Here is a 24,179-nt window from a genome sequence, read left to right on the forward strand (position 1 = left end):
CTGACAACAAAAGTTTTTGCTGTGAAAACAGATGTTATGAAACTGGTAAATGCACAGAACAGACTACCGTTGATTATGAAACAAGATGCACTTTTTATATTGTTTGAGATACAAATATTTTCAGTGCAAATTGTGTTGTCAAGCACAATACATCATGAAAGGCATGAATGGCATTTAACCATATAAAGATGGTCTACCTGCCCCGAGACACAAGCAGGTCTGTGGTCCAATGACTGCAGTGAGGTCAGCAGGACAATGTGGTACAATAATGTTTTCCTCTGGGCAATTTTATTGGAGTACATCATGTGTGCTCTCTCTGATTATGGGGAGTTTATGGCACTCTTCTTGACCCTGACGTGGAAAAAAACTACTCTGACTCCGTGCTGCCAGAACTAGGGCTGTGCAAACTTTGCTCCATCTTTATCTTTATGGTTTTAAGAAATCTTCCACTCACAACTACGTTCTGTGTTGCTTCATTCAAAGCCCAAGATATACAGGCGAAATCCAAACCAACAACATGATACATTAGGGGATTCTTCCTCAATCAGTTTACTAGTTCATCAGGTTTGTCTGAAATCAGTCATATGATTCAGAGAGATACATGAAGTAGGTTAGAATATGAATAATGGAAAATGAGTAAGGTTAGACTGATGCATTGTGTTGATGAATGGGATTCAACACTATGAGCAAATAGCGGTCTGGGCCAAGTTTGGTGAGCTCATTCCATCACATGGCTACTCTGCACATGAAAGCCTGCAGAGTAACACAATGTTCCCAACACCACTCAACAACAAACAAGCCTATTGCAGGTCTGAGGGAACTCAGCCCACTAAATCCGGTGCAGCAAACAAGCCGAATGATCCAAGCCTCACAGTGCTGACTAAGAGAGGATTGTTTGTTAAATAAGGCTAAATAAACCCAAACTGATCACTTTGTAAAGGCCCCTACTGAAGGCCTGTTTTGAAATTGCACGAAGTTGACAAATCCCCTTATATCACCAGAAACCCAGTTTCTCCTCTGGCCCATTCACACAGACAAGCACACACACACACACACACACTTACAGAAGCACGCGCACAAATGGCAAATTTGGAGGGGGAGAGCAGACACTGACAATTGTCCTAGGGCGAAAGACAGCAGGGACACAGTTACATCATAGAGCCCTATTTGCCCTCTGACAGGAAGAGACCTGGCTGCTGTGACTGCTAGCCTCAGTGCACCAAACAGCCTCTGTGAAGAGTCTGAAAGTTTGCTTCAGCTTCCTGATCTAGGCTCAAGGTTCTTTGAGAGGATCCAGATGGTGAAAGGATACTGACAGATGGCAGTGAAGCGGCTCTTACCTAATGAGCTGCTAAGCCACTTTAAACAAGGGCCACAGTGCAGAGACTAGTGAATGAGAGTCATCTCTGAGTGTGGTGAAGAGGCTAACTAGGGATCCACAAGTTAACCTAAAAGGAAAATAAACCCACCATGTTTGAGTGAAACATAAGGACTGGATAAACATCTATTGGAGCCCTTGACCTGAGGGAAGAGAGGACATACTGCCACATCTGGTCACAGCCCCGATTAGGCCTGTTTGCTTGAGAGAGACAGCTGTGGTTCCCAGACAAATCCAGACTCTGTTGAACATTTTTCAGATATGCCAGCAGAGTAAGCACAAACATCAGACCTGCCGGCCACGGAGGTAATCAAGTGTGGCGGCTTTCATCACTGTGACACGCAGGGATCATAGAACAGGACATTCTGTTAAAAGAAACCACTAACTGCAAAGTTAATGGTTATAGTTAGACCACTAAGCCAAAGAAAATGGTTCTTAAAACATCTTCTGTGATTTGAAGCAGCACTGAATACCCTGATGCTCCTGAAATGAAGTTGGTTCCCAATATCATCTTAAGATGTTTGGCAGAATTTGCTGGTTTATAGGAATAATATGACAGCAGTCCAAAGGCACAGAAGCCCATGACTTAAATCTACTTTGGGTCCCCCCTGCCGAGCTCACAAACAGACTGTCTCTAATCCACGCATTGGTTGAATAGAGAGAGTCCCATAGGTATGGGAGAACAGAACTTTCTCACATTTAATGAGGTCAGAACTACCACCTCACTCACTGGGGTTCTGTATCATTCCACAAGGGGCTCCCGCCTTCTGCATTCCCATGTGACACCCTTGCATGTGGAGCTATGTTTTGATAACAAGAGCTGTTTGATTGCTGTGGCTAGCTTGAATGTCACTAGCATATCTTGGCCCACATAAAACAGTTCCCTGATGTACACTCAAAACATGGAGTGCTATTGACTTGTGTGGATGTACCCTCATGTTGGTAGATTACAACAGCGGTCATAGCAGAAATTTGATTTAAAGTGTGGCTCATGGACAATGAGGTTCTTTACTGTAGAAAGATTATTCAGGTCTAATTATCCTAGTTAAATTCTATTTTGTGTAGAGCTTGTCAGCAGATCTATATTCAGATTGAAGACTAGCCAGAAAGACATGAGTCTTTAATATAATTAGTATGACCAAGATGTGCGTCTCTCTATTACTGTGCCATTTCTCATGCTGGATACAATTTCAACATCACATAAGACCATTAAAAATATAAGGGTCTTAGTAGTGCACACATCACCAAATGTGACACCGTTTCCCTCATTATGAATGGACAGACAATTATGTAATTATCTGTTTGACCTTATAACCACTCAAAATGCAGAATCAGTCAACAGTTGTTCTCAAGACTGTGCTCTAGGTACTTGTTGAGAACAATCAGGGAGTGAAAGTCTGTTAGTGAGTGAGCGTATGTGACAGCAGGAGAAGTGAGTGAGAGAGAGGGAGAGAGAAGAGAGAGAGAGAGAGAGAAAGAGAGAGGGAGGGAGAGAGAGCGCATGTCAAAAAGGTGTTGAGTGGTCTGCAGTAGGACTGTGACCATCACTGACAGGCCAAGCCATACAGAGTGAAATCTCCTCCCCTTCTATGCTGGCCTATATTAGCTCCCCATGGAGCCTCACCTCACCACAGAAACAGCTGCACATGGTGATCAAGACCACACCAACTAGCTACATCTCTTCAATTGGCTATTCTGCACACTGATTCTTGTGGATACTGAGTCACAGATTCGTCTTTCCTTTTGGACATATACATGGATTATTAAATAAAACATGTTGGTTCTGAAAAACATGAACACTATCAACCATGGTAAGTGAATGGAGACTTCGCTAAACTTTCTTCCCACTGACAACAATGTGGTTATTATACCACATCGAGAGTGTAGCTACTTTATTGTAAGAGTTGTACCAGCAGTCAGAAACTTTCATAATTTCATCTGTTTCACTTACTTGCTACTTCAAGTGCTTCAGAAAGTTCTGGTCCATTTCATTTTGGTACGCTGGGCTGACTTGCCAACCGGTAGGAACAGTCTGTTCAGCTAGCAAGCCACAGATCAGTTAAGTCTCCTTAAAAACAGAACAAGAAATGCCCCCTTTTAGTTTGGCTTCATGAGAGACATACATTGTCGTCTAATATGGAGTTTCTCAGGTCAAATTAATCTGTTGTTCATTGTTTCATAGGGCCATGTAATAACACATTCATAAGAGGTGCTTTAGAGGACTTAACAAATGTCAAGGATGCAGAGGCACCATTAAAACACTGTCCTTGAATTAACCCTTGCCCTTGTATTAACAATACAGTGGTCATGTTTCCAGCTGTACTTCTCAAAGACAAATACAGGAAAAAAATGAATGTGTGGGGTAACCTATTCAGCCTTATGTAAACCATAGATTATGAAACATTCCATCAAGAGTTTGATTACTGATTTCATTATACCATGCCTCAGCCTGCAAAGATACAAGAACAATTGATATGGAACTTCTGTTGTGAGACAACAGTTTGTAACAGTATAACAGAACTCTAACTCTTGATATCACTACAAATGCTTTTTTTTTACAGCTTTTTTATAAACAGTGCAGGGGGTATTTCTGACTTTCACTTTGAGGCTATCTGACATCACTGTTACCTGTCAAGCACTACAGATAATTTGATGTTACATATCTTAACCGATATTACACCTTCTTGAAATGTGGATGGTAAGAGACTTTCTGATAATTGTAATTGTGACTAATGTCCATGTACGTGGAATCTGATGTATGGCCTTTACCCTCAGCAGACAAGACAGGCCTATTGCCATACTCTTACAAAATAGCTATGGTGACATCAACACATTATACTATAAACATTTTTTTTTTTTTTTTTACAGTTGACCGTTCACAAAATAAGCCAGACCATCTGAATGTATGCGTAAGAGTAAACAAGAAAACCTGGCCTTTTAGCCTTAAAGCACACACCTGCCTTGTTTATGCAGGGCGGAGTGCCTGACGATAGGCCAAGTTGCCATGATGAGCTAGACAGTCTAGGGGCAGTCACCTTGTGTGGGAATAATATATTTTGGGTCGCAGCTAACAAGTAACAGGGATGTATAAATTACATGTAATAACATAATGACGCATTCAATTTGAGCCTTTAAGAATGAATCCTTTGAAAAAATGCTTCACTGACAGATGCTTCACCAACTGCCCTCTGCTCTCCAAATACAATAAATTGACGTCTTGGTCAACGTTTTTCAAAGTCAAAGTCATATCTTTTTATAAAGCACATTTAAAAACCACTCACATTGACCAAAGTGCTGTTTTTAATAATCATCCCATTTATATTTATTGTGCCATTTTAATTTCTCTGTGAGATAAATCCTGCATTACAATTAAGGTTTTAGCCTAGGTCCAGAAAGTTTCTTTCCTTTCTGTCCTTGTCCAGAACCAAAAGAATTCTTGTAGTCCAAACTCGTATACTGTGTGGGTCTCTGTGCTGCTGCATTCTGGAGCACATGGTTGTTCACATGGTCCGCCTCTGCTGCTGATGCACTGCATTACAGTCCCGCATAGCCTACACGCAGGGCTGACGTTTCTTCAGCCCATTCATCACTCCTGGCTGGGATCCCGTCGCATGTATGGATCGAAAGACCACGATTGTGATATTCTGCCCCATAGATGACTATGCTTTTTAGCAAAAAATATGACATTTGTTTTCGAATAATGATACGTCGAGTAGGTTAACATTTGAAGAAGTCATAGACTGCAGCTTGGAAACCAGGGCGTCCATCGATTACTGCTGTGCAGACTGCAAGGGATTCATACTGCTGCAACAGCCTAAACAGTCTGTCCCCAAGAAGACACTGACCGAGTCCTGAACAGCTAACGTTAAACGTCGCAGGCTCTCCGTCTGCCCAGAGAACCAGAAGAGAGGGACGACTCAGAGTGGGCTAATATTGACTAAATCTCCCCATATACGCAGGATCAAAACACTGCCAAACATTAGGTATAATAAAAATACGAGTCATCCCCTCCAACGTCGGAATAGCCCAGACGTTTGATAATTTTGTGGCTAAATTACAAGCCTGGAGGTCAGCGTTCAACGGTGAGACGTCAAAAGGTAGGCTAACGGGACCCAGAACGATGAGGTTTAAATATAGCCTGCTGGGCTATTGAATGTTGTAACTGCAACTAAATTAATTCATTATTCGTATGAAAAAAGACTCCAAAACACCCTAGAATTTCGAGTTGGTAACGTCGAATTAAATTAGATATCAGATCATTATTAGGTAAGTTGCAGAATTATAACATAACGTTCCACACCCTTGAAAATCGTGTGTGCAGGGCCTTTAAGCTAGCTGATCTTAGGTCTACAGCTTAAATGGCATTCGTGACCAATTTTAGATCACACATTTACTGAGACTCATAAGGTTGAAAACTTGGGTCCTGTTTGTGGCCTAGGGAAAAGAGGGGTGTCCTTTCCACGCTTTCTATGTGTCACTATGACTATGAAACTGTTACAGGTAGTGCCGTGGCCTACAGTAAAATGTCGTGGAATCAGTGCCCTAAGATGCATTTTTATTTAATGTGTGAACTCTCAATGGTATCCACCTGAATGCGTTTCATAAACTCATTACATTTTGAATGGCACATTCAATATTAATCTTAAGTAATATATATATATATATATGTACTAAAAGACAACATTAAATGAGAACGCTTATCCATAATCATGACACAAAATATTTGTGTAAAGTTTTCGAATTTACCGCCACAGTTCCATAATCACCTCCCCCGATTCTGAATGACTGACGCAGCTGCTCAGCCAACATAGGTACAATGGTCTAAATGGCGATTGCAATAGACTCGGTCGAGCAGGAGCGGAGCACTGCGCGATCCTTTACCCAGTAAAGAAAATTACAAATGAGACGGATGAGAATAGTAAGTTATTCTGTTATACTTACAATGATTTGACAGTGTTTAGAGAAGCCGTGAATTATGTTATTTTCACGTATGGCTCATTTTTCGACGTCGCCCTTTGTGTTCGAAATTCTAGCCAGTAAAAGGCTAACTAAGGATAGCTAGCTAGCATGATTGTCTGGACTCAAGTAATTGTGAATGTACTGAGGTTAGCTTGCAAGCTAGCTCGCAGTTGAATTCTTTGTTCAGGTCATGGGATATTTTGCTAATTAATGTTAGCATCAAACGTATGATATAAATGTATCATATATAAGTGACATTAATATCGTCGGATATCCATGGGAAATTCGCAGTGTAACTTGAGTGATTGTATAACGTTATGCCCAGCTAAATCAGCACGGCATAACATGCCGAAAGAAACCTGGACCTTTACAGAAACCTAGCTAGCTGGCTAATATGAAGTCATTGTATGTTGGCTCGGTTAATGTGAATATACCTATTTAATACATCTCTAACCATGATGCTACTATAATGCTTATTTAACGTTGACTTAACAGCCACAAACAGATCGTGAATTTATCCAAGATTGGGTCTATTTAACGCCAAATGTTACCGTCGACGGTGGTGTTCGTGGCGCCGTCTTGTTAGTAACGTTAGGATATCGTGTTAACATTGAGACGTCATTATTCTAAAAGGATACCTAAGGTTACGGTAACTGATTAACGTTACAAAACTTGTGATAGAATAAGATGTCTAGATACGCTTCTGAACAACAGGTCTGACCATGTTTACGTAGCTTAACTAATACCTAAAACGTTATGGTTTTGTCTTTGTAAGCTATCGATAGGATAACGTTAGCATAAGCTTCGTTACGTGACACCCCAGCTGACTGGAAATGCCCCGTCTCTTGCATTTTGGGGGGTGATGTCTGGTGAAATTTGATGTCGGGATTAAGGCAAAGTTAGGTTTTTTACTTTATTTTGTTACTAAGACGTTCTAAGGTTAACGTGCTAGATTACTTGGAATAAAACGTTAAATTAACATTACTTGCTGACTAACTAGCTAACAAACCTTTTGATGACTATTTGTTTTCTTACTACGGTATTTCAGGGTAACATTAGGCAGAGCTGGTAACATTATTTTATTTAACGTGAACTCAGCTGTCAAATAAGATGGGGTAACGTACCCATTTATATCCGAATCCTTACTGACCCCAACTCGAATTAACATCGGAAATGGCTGCCACCGTTAAGTTCCAATGCACCGTAGCCAAGGATTGAAACGGCTAACAGTAGTTCGTGAAAGGTATCGTAACTTGATGTGTTTCTGTGACTTAAATCACAGACATTATATGTTAGCTACATAACTCACGACCGTTTACTTACATTACACGATTCTGTGCCTGATTTGGGATGGAAAGATGTGTCTTGGATTAGACGTGTATTGTTAGTTAAATTAACGTTACGACAGTGCCGAATAACAGTGATTCTCAAGGTGGCTGAGTTCACTTTCAAGTTCACATATTGGATAACTGAAGTTACTGCTATATATTTATATACTTAGTCACATTTTATTAAATTCTGTATGCAACGTTGGCTAAGTAGCATAGCTATACAATGAAAATCCATATGCCATAGGCATTTAGATTTCCACGCAAATGTAATTAAATCTTCATGTTTCAAATAACGGCTTAAGTTAACATGGTATATGGTTAAAAGTCCGTTAAGTGTTTCGACGTTACAGTGTAGCTAATATGTCTATCCTAATGTCTGAGAAAAAAGAAAAGTTCCCTCCCGGCATATTGCAACGTGGCCGGAACGCAGCTAAAGTGTGCTAGTCTTCCTGCTGTGACGGTATTGTGAAGCAGACGCCAGAATATGTGAGTTACAGTGTTGGAAGACTTGCCACTTGCCAGTCAAGTTTGAGTCAATGTTTATATTTCGAGTCACAGTTATGTATATATGTTGGGGGTAGGGTTCACTTCCCTGGCACCAGTTTTATCTATTTACCTATTTATCAAACTAAAAACGGTATTTCTATTAGACACCACTCATGCGAGTGAAAATCGAGGTAGCGCGAGGGATCTTTTTCTTTATTTGTGTCACACCACATAGACTAATTTGTATGGTTGTAACTTTGAACTAATTTGTTTGTTTTTTTGTTTATTTGTTTCAGGTTACCCCGATGTAAGATGGAGGATAGTTTTGATTGCGACTGTGGTGAGCTTGAGCCACCCGATCACTGAGGGAAAGAGATCTGTGTAAGTCAGCTGCCAGTTTTGTTTTCAGTCAGGTGGTTAATTTGAATAAAAAATAAAAAATAAAAAAAAACAACACAACAGAATATTTAATAGTAGTTCTACTAAAATTGAACAATGCTGCTCAGGACCAGTCATACACTGAATGTATCTGCACTGTGAGGATGGTATAAGATACTTTAGGAATTTAGCTTTTGTTTGATATTTTTTAATTGGCCTCAATAATCCATTCCATTATTGTAGTCAAGTTTGTAAAGGAATCCCATTAGAGGCAAAGGTTCTTAAAACACATTGTGAAATGACTTCACAGTATAATTACATATCCAAGATCTCACTCTATCATACACTGAGAAGACACTGAGGGCTAGAGAGGGGGAACAGAGAGATCCACTGTGGCTTGTTGGTCTAGGAAAATAATACAGACTTAGGTATTACAATATTGTCGAGGGAAAGCCAAGATTTTTCATTTCACGGTTGGCTTCATAAAAGTCCAACACTTCCTCACCCTTGACAAACATAGAAGAAGTGTTCTGCCTGAGGGGTACCAAACATGGCTGAGAAGTTTGAGAGCCTGATGAACATTCATGGCTTTGACCTGGGTCCACGCTACATGGACTTAAAGCCGCTAGGCTATGGCGGCAATGGTCTGGTGTTCTCTGCTGTGGACACGGATTGTGACAAGAGGGTGGCGGTAAAGAAGATTGTGCTGACTGACCCACAGAGTGTAAAGCATGCTCTGCGTGAGATCAAGATCATCCGGAGGCTGGATCATGACAATATTGTCAAAGTGTTTGAAACAGTGGGGCCAAGCGGGAGGCATCTAACGGAGGACGTGAGCTCCCTGACCGAGGTGAACTCCGTCTACATTGTGCAGGAGTACATGGAGACAGACCTGTGCAAGCTGCTGGAGCAGGGCCTGCTCTCCGAGGAACACGCCCGGCTCTTCATGTACCAGCTTCTGCGTGGCCTCAAGTACATCCACTCGGCCAATGTCCTGCACCGCGACCTCAAGCCCGCCAACCTTTTTGTCAATACAGAAGACTTGGTGCTCAAGATTGGAGATTTCGGCCTGGCTCGCATCATGGACCCACACTACTCCCACAAGGTAAAGTGTTTGTTAAATGGTTTAACCCCCCCTCCACTTTGGTTGTTGCTTTTCTGTCGTGTGCAGTGACTACTCAATGGAAGGTGTGACAAAGGGTGTGTTTTTCCAATGGCTGTATTCACTTCACCAACTGTTGCTTTTGACCGTGTCGCCATCTGGCTCTTGCTAGTCCTCTTTAAAAATGATGTCTTGGGACTTAAGAGGATGTATGTTTCTGCCTTAGATCCCATACTGATGCCTTGCCTTCCTGTCCTAGTTGAGGCCTTTGCGGACCTGTGGGTCGGTCTGTTCACATCCCATTTTTCAGATCTGACTTCCTGTCACCTTGGTGTAATATCATCTATCTATAAAATGTAAAGGCAAGGTCCACAGGTTGTTGACAAAGTAGTGGTGTAGTGTGTGTGTGTGGGTTTTCCCCCTCATTGCTGATTTGTGTATTGGCTTTTCTTTTCTTTTGGCATTCATGTCTAGATTGACGTCTTAAATGACTGTGATAGGTGCTGGTTGTTTAAAGTAGGTCACACCATAGGCTAGTGGACTTAAGTAGATGTCTAAGATTATTCACCAGTCAAGTTTTACCATGCAGCTGATTACCCTCCAAATTACCCTCTGCTCGCCAGATGGGCCTCACTTTAAATTGGGTTGAGCTGTCAGTTACCCAGCGACTTAAAGTTTATGCATCTAGCCACCTATGGGTTTTTTAGAAGCCTGGCTGAATGCCTACTACAGGTGAAAAGAGAGAGCAGCTGGGGGTGTGTTGTGTAAAGGTGAGGTTTGCTTTGAAGGTTGGTGCCTTTTTTTGCTCTTGCGCCCTGTCCCTAGCATGAAGGATGCCTCTGTCCGTGCAGGGTTTATTTATTTGCTGCTTGATTTTGGGCTCCTGGGTGTCTGCCCCGATACAAGCAGTCTGTTTGGCATTTCTAGTTTCTCTTGATGGAAAGATAAGTGAAGCCTTGCTGGAGACTCGTACTCATCTTCCTCTGCTGTCAGCATTTCCATGTTGTGCTAAGACAGCAGACCGATGTGAGAACCGCACATGTGGGCCAGACTCGGGGCTTTTGTCTGTCTCTGCTGTGAAAACCATTGTGACTTAGGGCGACACCCCTCGACCTACTAGGCACCGCCGCTGATTAGTCATGCTCTTTGGCTTCTGTGGCTTTTTTACAAGAAATATCATGTCTAGTGCCCATTTCTTCATTAAGTGCAACCAATAATGAAACGGGCAGCTGTGTCTGTGCACGGGTGACAGTTGGCCTTTCACAAATAGTTGCAGGACTCAACCTGAAACTATTTGAATGTCAGGAGTTTCTAAATAAAGATAGCCTGTTTGCCTTAGTGTTAACCTGTCCAACACATTTATGCTGGCTTCAAGAACCCATGTGTCATGCTTGTCTTGTGGTTACAAAAAAAGAGTATCTTCCTCTACCTGAGAAGGGAAAACTTGGCCTGCTTGTACGACACAGAGCACAACATGCAATGAAATAAATAGTTGTCTATATCTAAATATATAGCCTTACCATCTTTGGTTAAACTGCTGTGGCATTTTTTTTTTAGAGTCATTCTGCTTCAAGCCACTGAGTGCATGCACAGGCTTTGTGAGACGGTTAAGTTTCTGTTGGCGGTGAAAATCTGCCCAGACTCTAGAATCTCAGGAATTCACGTGCAGCTCTGATCAAACAACCCTTTCCCCTCCCCCTTCCTGCTCTCCTCTTTCCCAGGCAGCCTTTGTCTGGGCCATTTTTGGATGGGGGGTTGGGGAGAGCACGGGGTCTGCTGATCCTCTTGCATTGGCTCTTGATATTTTGTTCAAGGCGGTGTGGGCATCTCTGATGGTTTCCCTGCAGCCCTGAGGCTTTCTGTGGTTGGATATGGCACACAGGATAAAGAAGTCACATAATAACTTGGTGAAAATGTGTTGGACAAAGATTTAACAGCAGAGCGAAAGCAGGTTTACCGGCATGTCACATAGAGCTGCCTATTTAGATACAGGTGGTCTTGCATCCAAATAAATTCATTTGGAGAACTGCAGACTTGTCAACAAGCCCTTGTATCAGAGCACATAGGCACCATAAGAGCTGCCATAATGAGTAGGAGCTGCTGTGGTAGTGTTGATGAAAGAGCCCTTTTGTTTGCGCGGCGGTGCCAAAATCATGCCCCTGTGTGTGTGGCACATGACCAAGAGTCTGGTCCCCTTTCACTACAGATGTTTGACCGCTAATCCATACCATGTCTCACAGGAGTTTGTTTATAAATACACCTGGTGCCACAGTCAGCTGCCATGCTTAAACCCTGAGTGTTTTTAGTGTTGTGTGTGTGTGTGTTTTTTTATAATTATTTTTGTCCCCAACACATACTGGTGTGCATCACCATCCTTGTGCTTAGGCAGTCTGAAAAGAGTTTTTTTTGTCTTGTCTCTTTGTCTCGTTCCCTAGAGGGGTTAAGAAAATGTGATTCATTCGTCATTGCACTTGTTGTTTCCGTCTTCACTTATGAAATGAGAGGGGTAGAGTCAGGCGAGAGGGAGTGAGTCATTCCTTTCAGTGGAGTTTACCACTCACCCAGAGCTACCTCAACACACATCCACCTTCATTAACTCACATATAAAGATGTGTTACCAGACATTGTCTCGTCACTACTCGTTCTGTCAAAAATATGTTTTCTGTTCATTGCCATTCATAGAAGTTGCTAGTTCGATCCCGACTCCTCCTCACCAAGTGTCGAAGTGTCCTTGAGCAAGACACGGAACCCCCAACCGCTCCTGATGCGCAGGTTGGCACCTTAGAAAGTAGCCTCCGCCATCGATGTGTGAATAGGTAGATGTCTGAGGCATTCATCTGTAAAGCACTTTGAGTGCTCAATGGGTAGAAAAGCGGCATATAAATGCAGTCCATTTTCCATTGAAAATGTAGGGGAGGCTTTGGAGGGTGGAGTTTGGCCTGAAGCCTCTCTGAGAATGAAAGGTGATTGGATAAAGTTGGGCCCGTGTCGTCATTGTTTTCAATGTCCACATGGCGATACAAGGGCTGCGTTTCAAAGTCTCCACTCTTTGTCTCAACCCTTTTCTAAAATATGCCATTGTCACATAAATGCAAGACCAAAACGCAACTTTTTCACCGTTGTAGACTTTCTTTTCCACCCTCTGAATTCCCCAAAGTCCTCCTCATTATGCAACACAGTCTAGGTATTAGGGCTGAACGATTAATTGCATTTGCGATTTAATCGCGATATGATAGAATGCGATTTTCTAACCGCAAAGTTCGCGATTAAAAACGTGATCTAAAAAATTTAAAATTATAATTTTTTTTTTTTTTTTTTTAAGATGGTGTTTAAAAAGTGCATGCCTTGTGTTTATTCTTACAATGACTTTGTTTAAATTACTTAAATGCACAGTGGCAAAGCCACCGATTTGTTGTTCTTGATTCTGTAATGAGCAGTTAAATAAAAAAATGTATTGTGGGAAATAATATTTGACACTAAATGTATCTAATATTGTGTTGGTCATATTGAAATCATTCATTATGATTTGTTGGGGAAAAAAATTAAGATAAAACAAAAAAAATCGCATATTAAATCGCAATCGCAATATTGGGGGGGAAAAAAATCGCAATTAGATTATTTCCCCAAATCGTTCAGCCCTACTAGGTATTATACACAAGCACTACTTTGTCCATGTAGTTGAGCAACGTTGGACTGACTGCATCTTTGGGTTTCAATTCTAACCCTTAGAATCCAGTGTGAAGCCCACTCTTATTGGCAGGGAGCCTGTTGTGAGGAAGAAACAATCACCATGATTATGCTACGTTGATACTAATGTTGGTCAGACACCATAAACCATAGAGAGACTTGAGACATGTGTATCATGGCAGCCATCCCCCTTGCCCATCCACCTACATCGGGATCATTGAGGTTCCACAGGGCAAGCCCTGAAACCTGTGCTGTGTTGCTGACAGTGGCCCAGAAGTGCAGATTGGTGTCACTGATCTGTCTGCCTGGCATTCGGGGACGGGCACGAGTGGATTATCTAGCTCTATGAGGCGGCCGCTACAGCTGCTGACAGAGGCCGCACGTGCCCCATCTGGTTTGGTCTGCCCTGAATGCCAGAGAGGGACACACTCGAGCCCGCTGGTTACTCTTTTAGCAATGGGAGGGCTTTGTATGGTCTTTCCAGATGTCACACACTTATAGATATGTATGAGTGCAGACTAGGCATCTGTTTACTTGCCCTCTCTCTTTCTCATGCCATCATGAAAGTAAACACTTAGGATATCGTGTTTGACCTCCTTTCTTAACTCTGTTTGCAGGGTCATCTCTCTGAGGGACTGGTGACGAAATGGTACCGATCTCCTCGCCTGCTGCTCTCCCCAAACAACTACACCAAAGCAATCGATATGTGGGCAGCTGGCTGCATCTTTGCTGAGATGTTGACAGGGAAGACCCTCTTTGCAGGTAACTGTTAAACTGAGTTTAATGGTTTAATAGTATCAGCGAACAGTAGGTCAGGGCTTCTGGAAGTACCCCCAGTTAAAAAAGCAGTCAGGAAATGTCTCAAGTACAGTATTATGGCATGCTGTTCATATAGTGTTGCATCAGTAAATGATGAACCAACCCTTTACCCTTTTGTGCAATCCCCCCCCCAAAAAAACACCTCAAGAAAATGTCAATGGTAGAGCTTGTCAGAGCGCTTTGGCCTCCCACTCTTTGCAAGGTTGCCTAGCAAAAGTAACCAGATACCAGTCCTTTGCTCAACACACAAGCTAGTTGAACTTAGCTTAACACATTAGCTACATTACCAAGTGTCTGGCTCACCCATTTTAATGGGATGAAAAACACTGTGAGCTTGGAGTTCTTGCAGAGGTTATCCATTTCAAATCATTAAATCCAGTGATGTGGCTGTCCTATTACAGGGGCCCATGAATTGGAGCAGATGCAGCTGATTCTGGAGTCCATTCCTGTGATCCACGAGGAGGATCGGCAGGAGCTGCAGAGCGTCATCCCAGTTTTCATCAAGAAAGACATGTCCGAACCTCAGACCCCCCTTGCCAAGCTGCTTCCCGGCGTCAGTGCTGAAGGTCAGTCAACTACCTCTGAAACTCCTCAGTCTGCTCATTAGGTGAAAGTCAAGTTTCTCAAAAAAATTGCCTACTGATCATTTAACACTATTTCTACAGCCCTAGATTTCCTGGAGAAGATCTTGACTTTCAATCCCATGGATCGGTTAACCGCAGAGGAGGCCCTATCACACCCTTACATGAGTGATTACTCTTTCCCCCTGGACGAACCCATTTCCAGCCACCCGTTCCACATTGAGGATGAGGTGGATGACATCCTACTGATGGACCAGAGCCATAGCCATGTCTACAACTGGGACAGGTGAGCACTATACCATCATACCATAAAGTACAGCACTTTACCATCTCTGTACCAGAGTCAAGGAATGCTACCTCTTTAATCCATGTAACTTCAATGCTAATTAAGTTTTTTTTCGTTCTGCGACTTCATTCAGGTATCATGATAGCCAGTTCTCGGACCAAGATTGGCACCTTCACAGTACCCATGAGGCCGAGGAAGTGCAGCGGGATCCCCGTGCCATGTCTGATGTCACCGATGAGGAGGAGGTACAGGTCGACCCCCGCAAGTATATGGATGGTGAGCGGGAGAAGTTCCTGGATGACCCCTCTTTTGATTCCTGGCAGCATGAGGACCATCACGAGAACAAATACTGTGACCTGGAGTGCGGCCATACTTGTAACTACAAAGCCGTGTCCCATTCGTACCTGGACAACCTTATCTGGCGTGAGAGCGAAGTCAACCACTACTATGAGCCCAAGCTTATCATCGACCTGTCAAACTGGAAGGAGCAACAGAGCAAAGACAAGATTGACAAGAAAGGCAAGACCAAGTGTGAGAAGAATGGCCTGGTCAAGGCACAGATCGCCCTTCGTGTAGCCACCCAGAACCAGGTCCCAGAGAAGGACAGTGAGCAGGAAAAGGACTTGAACCAGAATCAAGGCCATGCCTTTGATTTTGACTCCTTCATCGCAGGTACCATCAAGCTAAGCCTTCAGCCTGAGCCCAGCGAGGTGGGCCTCCTCAATGAACTCAACAGTTCTGTGTCCCAGCTGGAGACGCGCAGCTCCATGTCGAAGTCCATCAGCCAGGAGAAGGAAGAGAAGTGCCTGGTGAACCTGGCCCAACTCGGAGGTCGGGCACCCAATCCATGGGAGAGCTTTGGGAGCTATGTGGATGCCGCATGCGAAGAAAGCTGCCTGATAGACGAGGCCGGGATGTGCTGGGATGTGCGCAAGGATGAGCAACTGCAGAAGGAGACGACCTACACCAGCTACCTGGACCGGCTCTTCAGTAAGCGCGAAGAGGTGGTTGAAGCGCTCGATCCGCAGCCAGAGGTGGTGAGCGCGGTGGCGGTGGATGACGGCTTCCTGGCTGAGAATGGAGAGCTTGTCTTCAACATGCAGATGGAGACCCTGACCCTGCCCGGATTTGATGGCCCCACCGATGTGCCTCTCAAGTCCATCCAGGCCACATTGACCCCCTCCACTGTCAAGTGCTCCCCTCAGATCGCCCATAAAACCTACAGCAGCATTTTTAAGCATTTGAATTAAGTCCCAGTGCAGCATTTAGACTACTTCTTGGTTTTTATCATTTTTTTTTTTATTATTGTTTATTTGTGGTAGTACATTATTTTACTTGAATCATTTCATACCATTTTATGTATGGTTTCTTGTTTCTATTTTATTTTTTAAGGTAACAATTTTGTAAAATGAGGCAACCTCAAACATTAGCAAAAAAAGGTTTCGTAGCAGCCTGAAACATCCTGTTAGACCCACACATGTGTATGATCATGCTTTTATTTTATTTTTATTTTTTTAAACTGGCATGTCATTTGCACACAGTGTACTGTAGAGGCATGTGAAAGAGTGCATTGGGTAGGGGCAGTGAGGGATCGAGTTGTGGAAATGAAGAGTGTGAAGGAGCACAGAAAGTAATCAGTTGCAAGCAGGATGATGAGGAAACTGCACTAAAAGAACGTGGGAGATGTCGCGATTGACATTGCCGCCCTTGAGTAAGTCAGCCCATTGGAGAGAGACAAGGGTGGTGGGTCATTTTTCCAGCTTGTATCTATTTCCATTTTTTTTTTTTTTTTTTTTTTAAACGAAGTCTAAATTATTGATGTATTTTCCCAGAATCTTCAAAATTCTTTAATATTATTACCATTTATTTGACATGATGCCAGCAGCAACCATTAAATGTAGAACTTTGTAAATGTGTTATCTACCTCAAGGTAACAGCAGAGAGTAGACACTCAGAGCCACACTAGTGCTTTACTCGTGTTCATCCTGATAACCATTTTTTTTTTTTATCATTTGCATTTGCCATAGTGAAGTGTTAAGATCATTATTTATTTTTAGCAGATGTGAGATATTTATTTTGAAAGGAAAACAAACCAACCTGTAAATTCAATGTGACTGTTGGAAACTGAGACATTGGACTTCCATTTTCCTTTTGGCACGATGATATGTTTGTTCATTTTTAATTGTAGGATTCTTTTGTTATATGGAGAAGCTTTCCATTTTCCATCTTTTGTCTCCTTAAGGAAAAATTCTTCCCTTTTTTAATTTATAGGTGCTGTCTGTTTGAGAGGAATACATGAGTTTTTGTTTGTTTGTTTGTTTGTTTTTTTATTGCGCCTAAAAGTCTTAATTGTTTTTTTTTGTTTTTCTAAACGTGTGTGTGTGTGTGTGTATGTGTTTACGTGTGTGTAAGTATATATCTATAATATGTATATAAATAACACACACATTACACACATGCATTCACACAATGCTATATATAAATGTATTGTTTAAATCATGTGCATGGAAGAAACCAACAGAAGGTACATTAAAACGAAGTTAACGGTGAAGTATACTGTTCATCATTCATTTGATTTTAAGTGTATGTTTTTATGAAAAAAGTTTATATATTTTTTTCCAAGCAAGCATGAGTAAATTAGGTTAAGGTGTAGCATGTAGAACATCTTTGCCTTTAAAACTGGTACTCAGATTTTATCATCGGTTCCCCTGTTATAAGAAAAAAGTAATTAATAAAAATTGCCAGCAAATACCAGTTTGCATCATGTCATTTAGTCAAAGGTTTTTGGAATAATGACTATTAGTCCATTTAAGGTCTATCATAAGGACCATGGGAACATTAAGCTTGATCACTACTACAGGACACCCAAAATAGCTGGGTTAATTTACAAATGTCAGCAAAGCATGATTTTAATGTTTAAATAACATACTGGGACTTATTTCCTCTGATACCTAAGCCTCCATAAGTACTAGTGTGAAAGGGGACCGGAAAGTTTGTTGTAGTTTTAGAACCATGACCGGTTCTCCCTCCCCTGACTGCCCAAACCTGTCTACCTCTAGACCCAAAAACGCTGAATCGCATTTCATGTCTTTCAAGGTCCAGTTTTCAAACTGCCTCCCACCTGCCTTGCAGTTGACTCTGCTGCATGCTCATGTTGGGCTCATTACATTTTAGCCAAGGTTAAAAAAAGGTCACAAGAACAGCCATTGCTTTTTAATGCTAGCAAATACTGTGATCTTATTTACCAAGTGCAGAAAGCCTTGTTTTCAGTTGACTTAGTCTTTCAGGACCCAGACAGAACATCCTCTAGGCCCAGGGTGGGGGTAGGTGGTGTGTGTGGGGTAGTGGGACGGGGGGTCCTGTTGGAACTGTTGGTAGGTAGTTGTTGATGACCTCTGGTAGCCTGGAAGAGCTGAATACCTGGACCTCGGCCAATGGACAAACCTAAGCCAGAAACAAAACAATCCTGCCTGGATGGCAGAACAGACATAGGCATGAAAACGGATAGCCCTGGGAGCAATAATATGCACATCCCAGCACATTGGCCTCACCCCCACCTCCTGTGTGCCACGCACGTAGGCCAGGCCACTAGGAAACCTTTCCATTTAGACTGATATTAAGGCAGACACTGCCATCAAAATCATGCAGTAAGGATTTGGAGATGCAGTGTATTTCCTCCCTGGTAGTAAACAACAATATGGCGACAACCTGCTGTACTAGTGGAGCTCCAGAATCATGCCTTTACATTTCAACATCTCTAGAGGAAAATGGGTGGTAATGTTATGGGAAGAATATTATTCTAACATGGCACAGTTCAATCTCACAGTCCACTGATTCTGCAAGGATCACCTGTTCACACTACTCTACAAGGACACACAAATGGAGAAGTTAGCACACAGACGTTGACTGAGTAGAACTTTGTATGATTCCCACTTAGCAGTCCCTCAAGCTCTTTACTCAAACTCAATTTTTTTATACCCATTTAACATTGAAAGGTAACAGTATGTGGTCATAGCATGGTGCCCTAAGGGCACTGATAGAGAAGGCTCTTTTTTGACTTGGGCTCATTCTACTCTAGATGGCCCAAATAAAGTCCACTAAGTAGTCTCCACCTACTCAAGTACAGTGTGTTGGTGTTGGTGCAAAGAATAAACACTTAATTTTGAGTGTTCTCAACCAAATGTGGTTACAACAATAACAGAGGGGAGGTGAAAGTCATGCATATTAATACCATCTTCACATTTTCCTATTTACCTGAGGACTAGCATAACCACAATAGCATTAACAGTAAAGGTGGTGGTGGTGGTGGTCAAAGAATTTGAAGACAAACTAAAATAAATGTTCACCTTTGGCTTATATATGACTTGTGTGTATGGAGAAGTAATCCGAACCCCCAATTATAATTGTGAAATATGCATCTTGATCCACTGGTATCCATCCTGATGACATTAAAAGAGCCGTCTTTCACCATCACCACAGGACTGTTTGTAAACAGATCCAGGGGCAGCTCTTGCTGGAACCTGTTGGCAGGATAGCTTACATCTCACAGGGCCAGGTTGACATTCATTAGGCCTTGATGAGCACCTATCAGCTGACATGACACCACCTTAACTCTGCCAACCATGGACAAACAGCAAAACGTTATTCATGGCCTGTTTTCAAAACGTGTAACCCAAACATTCTCATATTCAACTCGGTGAAGTGGTCACTGACCTTGAGCCACTTTGTCAGGTGCCATCAGGTTAAAAATACTAGCACCAGCACCAGGGACAAAAGATAAGCTGCTTCTAAAGCAGGTCAGCTGATAGCAGCTTAACCGGGCACTTGTTAATTCAAGGTCATCAACGTCCTCCTTCCTGGAATGCCAATTAAAACACAATGTGAGAGACTTAGCCAGCACATGAAAATAACTTTTTGTCCTCTGGTTGAAAAAAGAACGTAATTAAATTAAAATAACAACAGACTGGGTGGACAGGGGAAGCTGTCTAAAAAGAAGCAGATTATACATTTCCAGAAGTATATTATTAGTCAGGGAGCCAGTAGTGCCATTCTGCCCCTACACTTCTATGCTATTTGAAAACAGCATGAATGTCATTCTGTGCTCATACAGCTGGTCTGAGCTGAAAGGTGTTGATAAAAAGCAGACAGCACTGGCATTAAAAGCAATATCCCAGAGAGCTGGGGACAAGGGGTCTGGACTCCAGATCGTTGTGTACTTAGATACACAACGTACCACACCAACATTACACCATGTCCACCTGGTTAATGTTTCTTCAAAGTGCTCATAATCAACTTATTATGACATCAATCAAACAGGCCAGAGCAACAGACGTCAGAGCTTCCTATGTGGGCTGCCAAAGCACATCACAGACTCTTCAGTATGATCATTCTCATCACTAAGCAGTTTACATCAACATTTAAAACATTCACTCTCCAAAAAGAAAATATGGGTAATACACAGCCAAATTGTCAAATGAGTCTCTCAACTTCCACTAATGGCATTACTGTCATTGTTTTTACCCAGGGCTGGTTAGTTTTGTCCTGTTAAACAGGTGGACATCACTGATGACAGTGGATGTCATTAGTGAAAGCATATGAGCCGTGTGGCTCTGAGACAGTGACTGATGCATCTCATGTGGGCCCTGTGAGGGTGAATTTCAACAATCTCACCACTGAGGACCATCATTCACAGAGGCGGTGAAATACTAACGCTGACATTCAGAATGTGTCAGAACGGGGTTACATTGTTTTCTGTTCTGTGTTACACTTACAGACATACCGCAGTCGCTTGTCTTTTAAGACTTACTGTAAGTCTGTGGTATACAAAACATCTTCTATACACAAATTACACTAAAGGGATCTGAAGTCAAACTTTTTTGCAAGTTTCATTGGAATTGGTATTTGTAAGCAAAATTGCAACCATTTTCTATCTTTGTCTTATAATGTACTTTTTAATCATGGTAATCATAATACACTATAGTCAAATTTCCACCAGTTTTCACCAGTAAAACCAAATCCTCCTCTGTATTTGGCTACTTCCACTGATGTCTCAATGTCTTTTTCTTATATAAGGTTACTCTGCTGTTGGCGTTGTCTCACTGAAAGTTGTAGACGAGTTCTTCTCTATTGTTGATGAGATCTCTGAGATGCTGACATTGACACCGCTGACACAGCATGAGACTGCTGCTGCTGATGGATCAGCAAACACCTTTTTCCATAACAGGCTGGTCACAGGAGACTTCTTTTCCATCAAGCACAAAGCCAATGTCAGACCCAATTAAGTATCTCAAATCTCCCTCAAATACCTATAGAGCTGGATAGAAAGAGACAAGCCAGTATGTTTTGGAAGACAGAGCGCATAATACAGCAGTTTTGGACAATTATATTACCACAACCTTGACCTAGAAATCAGACCATAAAGTGTATGTGTGTAGGTGGGGGCAGGACACAAGGGTCAGCCTATCAGGTAACCATTCACTCCTGTTGTAGATGGGCTGCCTCTGAAGGCCAAGTGCTCAAGTAAATAACACAGTTGCAATTTTTAAGAGAAGTATTTCACTGTTTTTTGAAAATCAAGTTTGGGAGGATGGCTGCATACTGTCAACTATTGTTTACTGAAGAAGAGCCTCGTCATAAAAGGGTTATAGTGACAGAATGACCACTGTCTGTGTGAAGCACACTATGAAATCTTAAGCTTGAACAAATACACAGAAAACCACTGTATATTTGAACCATTTTGTTATTTAGTTGTATACAACACATACATTGAATCAAAGGTCAGCAGAACAGTGACTAACTGGACACGGGTGTTATGAACTGTTCTCTGCATTGTCAAAAAGCCGGCTCTTTTGCAACCTTTCCTCTGAAAGAGAGAGAGAGAGAGAGACAGAGCCTGGTGAGGTGAGTCAGCCTCTGTGGCAGCAGGTGGAGGGAGCATGTGCCGGGCGGCTCCATGGCCGCCTCATGACTGGATGACCGGGGCTGTGTTTCCATGCCATGTGACGGACCCTGAGATCAAAGGCCAGCAGTGTGCTCCTTTGAGAATTTTCCATATCCATTTAGAAAAAAACAAAATGACTAAATGTGTCTCTCACGTTTGAACCATATAGGCTGAAAAGCTGCATTTTTTCTCAGAGTTTTCTCTCATTACTCCTTTTCTTTTTTCCCTTTTCTCTCAAATCCTTTTTCTGTTATAATTGCTTTCTCTCTCTCTCTCTCTCTCTCAATCTTCTGACAGGGTCCTCATACACCAGATACTCTGAGGCCTGACTCACAGCTTTAATTCCATGATGTCCGTGTTGTTTATTCCACCTCCAGCAGGCAAAACAGCCAAAGTTTCAGAGGATTAACCCATTATGGGATTTCTGAAGTGAGGCGGCCAGCATGAATGGCTGAAAAAAAAACATCTTGAATATTAAGCATACTCTCAACCTGCTTAGCATTCAAATGCACATCCTATGAAGCACTCAGTGGATTTAAGCCATGTGAGAATTTATATTCGGGTAAAACTGTCACGCAGCCTCTGCAGTCGCCCACTCTCCATTACCAGGCTTGAGTAAATCATCTAGCATCATGCCAGGGAGGAAGGCCAAGCTGTATTTTTAGCCAATCAGCTCGCTGTGATATTAAAAGGGAAATGCCAAATCCATGGTGGCTGTGCAAATGCACACAGCATCACTCCTCTTCATGAGATGTGTCATCAGTGGCCCTTGAAGAACAGAGGCGACTATGTGCAGGAGTTTGAAGGTACGTGTGTGTGTGTGTGTGTGTGTGTGTGTGTGTGTGTGTGTGTGTGAGTGCATATGGTTAAGAGTGATGGGAAGGTGAGAGAGCACACGACCCCTCCCCCCCCGCTTCACTGCACGCCTTCAGTTTTTGGTCAAGTGAGCTGCACCCAAGTATAGCCACAGGCCTCTGCACATAACAGAGGGCACGCCAGAAGCAGACGCCCCCCACACGTGTCAGCGTGCAGTGTCTGTCTTCACTCCACGAACAGCACTCTCAGCCCTTCTCTCATTGTTACAGGTGAACAGACAACATGAGTAGTTCAATTGAGTTGAGTTCGGATGACGACACCTAGAAAAGTGCTTTCGCTCTCGTGATGGTCCTGTCTAGACAAGAGGAGAGATCTGGGCCATTCTATGTGAGATGTCATGTAACGGGAAACCTGGCAACATTCTATGTTCGATGTCATGTAACGGGAGACCTGGCAACCCACACATACCATCCCTTCTGTGGCCAAGCAAAATTAAACCACAGACAGAGCTTTTATTAGCACACTACCTCACAATCCTTTGTGCGGATGCTTTAATGAGCCCATGGCTGCTGGCTGGATCCACCCAGTGACTGAAGTCTGGGTCAGCACATAGCACTAGACAATGAGAACTCAGGGGATCTCTAATCCACTCTCATTCATGTCTCGTGCTCTATAAAACTTTCCCCTACCTTCACTTTTCACAAAGTAATAATGAGTGATGAACCAACACACGGTGAAGAACAGCACGTGGCAAACAGTCATAAGGCATGAGAATAGTTCTTATATATTTAGTTAGATTGGCTTTGCATGTGAAGTATAATGCCCCTGAAACCAGTGAAATACCTGACGTCCTATCTGAACTGCCCCCGGTGAGCTCAGGCACTAGGAATGCATCAATAGTAGTCTTATGTCATTATCAGAGGAATCATTTCAGTGGTTTCAGCTACAAAAACAACAGGCCATGTGACGGAAATATATTTCCGTAATAAAGGTGGTTGAAATGCTGTCTGACTTATGTTTTCACCACAAGCTGCTAAGTAGATTGTAGTACACTATACATACAGTATAAAAAAATCTCATTGACACACGGACGTATTGCTTCGAGACCTTCGAGACAACCTCACAACCTCTCTTTCATGGAGGCAGAGGGGAAAGAACAGTGCACCTTTGGGACTTTTGCACCCCCTAGTGCCATAAAACAGAACTACATGATTTAAAAAAAAAAAAAAACATTCCATTGTTGTAGTCAACAAAACTGGATGCCATTTATATGCTATGAAGATGCTGAGAAATTAACAAAATTCAATAAAATCAGCAAAGAAAATAAGGCTAGCAGAAAGGGAGGATGTAGAGAGACAAAGACAATGACCTAGACAGGGAGAGGTAAGACCTAGAAAGATAGAGAGATTAGTTAGA

General features: G+C 42.4%; 1 protein-coding gene across 5 annotated transcripts; it reads left to right on the top strand.

Moving 5' to 3' along the window:
* The first annotated feature begins 2,991 nt into the window (after window positions 1-2,991).
* On the top strand, window positions 2,992-17,761 carry mapk6 (mitogen-activated protein kinase 6). 5 transcript variants are annotated; one of them, XM_031569585.2, is made up of 6 exons: window positions 2,992-3,189; window positions 8,451-9,637; window positions 13,939-14,083; window positions 14,542-14,706; window positions 14,806-15,007; window positions 15,141-17,761. In XM_031569585.2, exons 2-6 carry the CDS (start codon window positions 9,083-9,085, stop codon window positions 16,255-16,257), a joined length of 2,184 nt encoding a protein of 727 aa, XP_031425445.1. In that variant the 5' UTR covers window positions 2,992-3,189; window positions 8,451-9,082; the 3' UTR covers window positions 16,258-17,761. The 5 variants fall into 5 exon arrangements, with proteins under 5 accessions (XP_031425445.1, XP_031425447.1, XP_031425446.1 ...); XM_031569587.2 differs by lacking the exon at window positions 2,992-3,189 and adding an exon at window positions 3,681-4,076; XM_031569586.2 differs by lacking the exon at window positions 2,992-3,189 and adding an exon at window positions 4,861-5,475.
* Window positions 17,762-24,179: the final 6,418 nt, after the last annotated feature.

Source organism: Clupea harengus, chromosome 6 (genome assembly GCF_900700415.2).
Source record: "Clupea harengus chromosome 6, Ch_v2.0.2, whole genome shotgun sequence".
Lineage (NCBI taxonomy): Eukaryota > Metazoa > Chordata > Actinopteri > Clupeiformes > Clupeidae > Clupea > Clupea harengus.

What these genes read in the sequence shown, in the direction of transcription:
- mapk6 (XM_031569585.2), top strand. Translation starts at nt 9,083, where the DNA reads ATGGCTGAGAAGTTTGAGAGCCTGATGAACATTCATGGCTTTGACCTG. An exon ending in ACCCACACTACTCCCACAAG is followed by an intron (nt 9,638 to 13,938) that starts GTAAAGTGTTTG and finishes CTCTGTTTGCAG; the next exon opens with GGTCATCTCTCTGAGGGACT. An exon ending in CATGTCTACAACTGGGACAG is followed by an intron (nt 15,008 to 15,140) that starts GTGAGCACTATA and finishes GACTTCATTCAG; the next exon opens with GTATCATGATAGCCAGTTCT.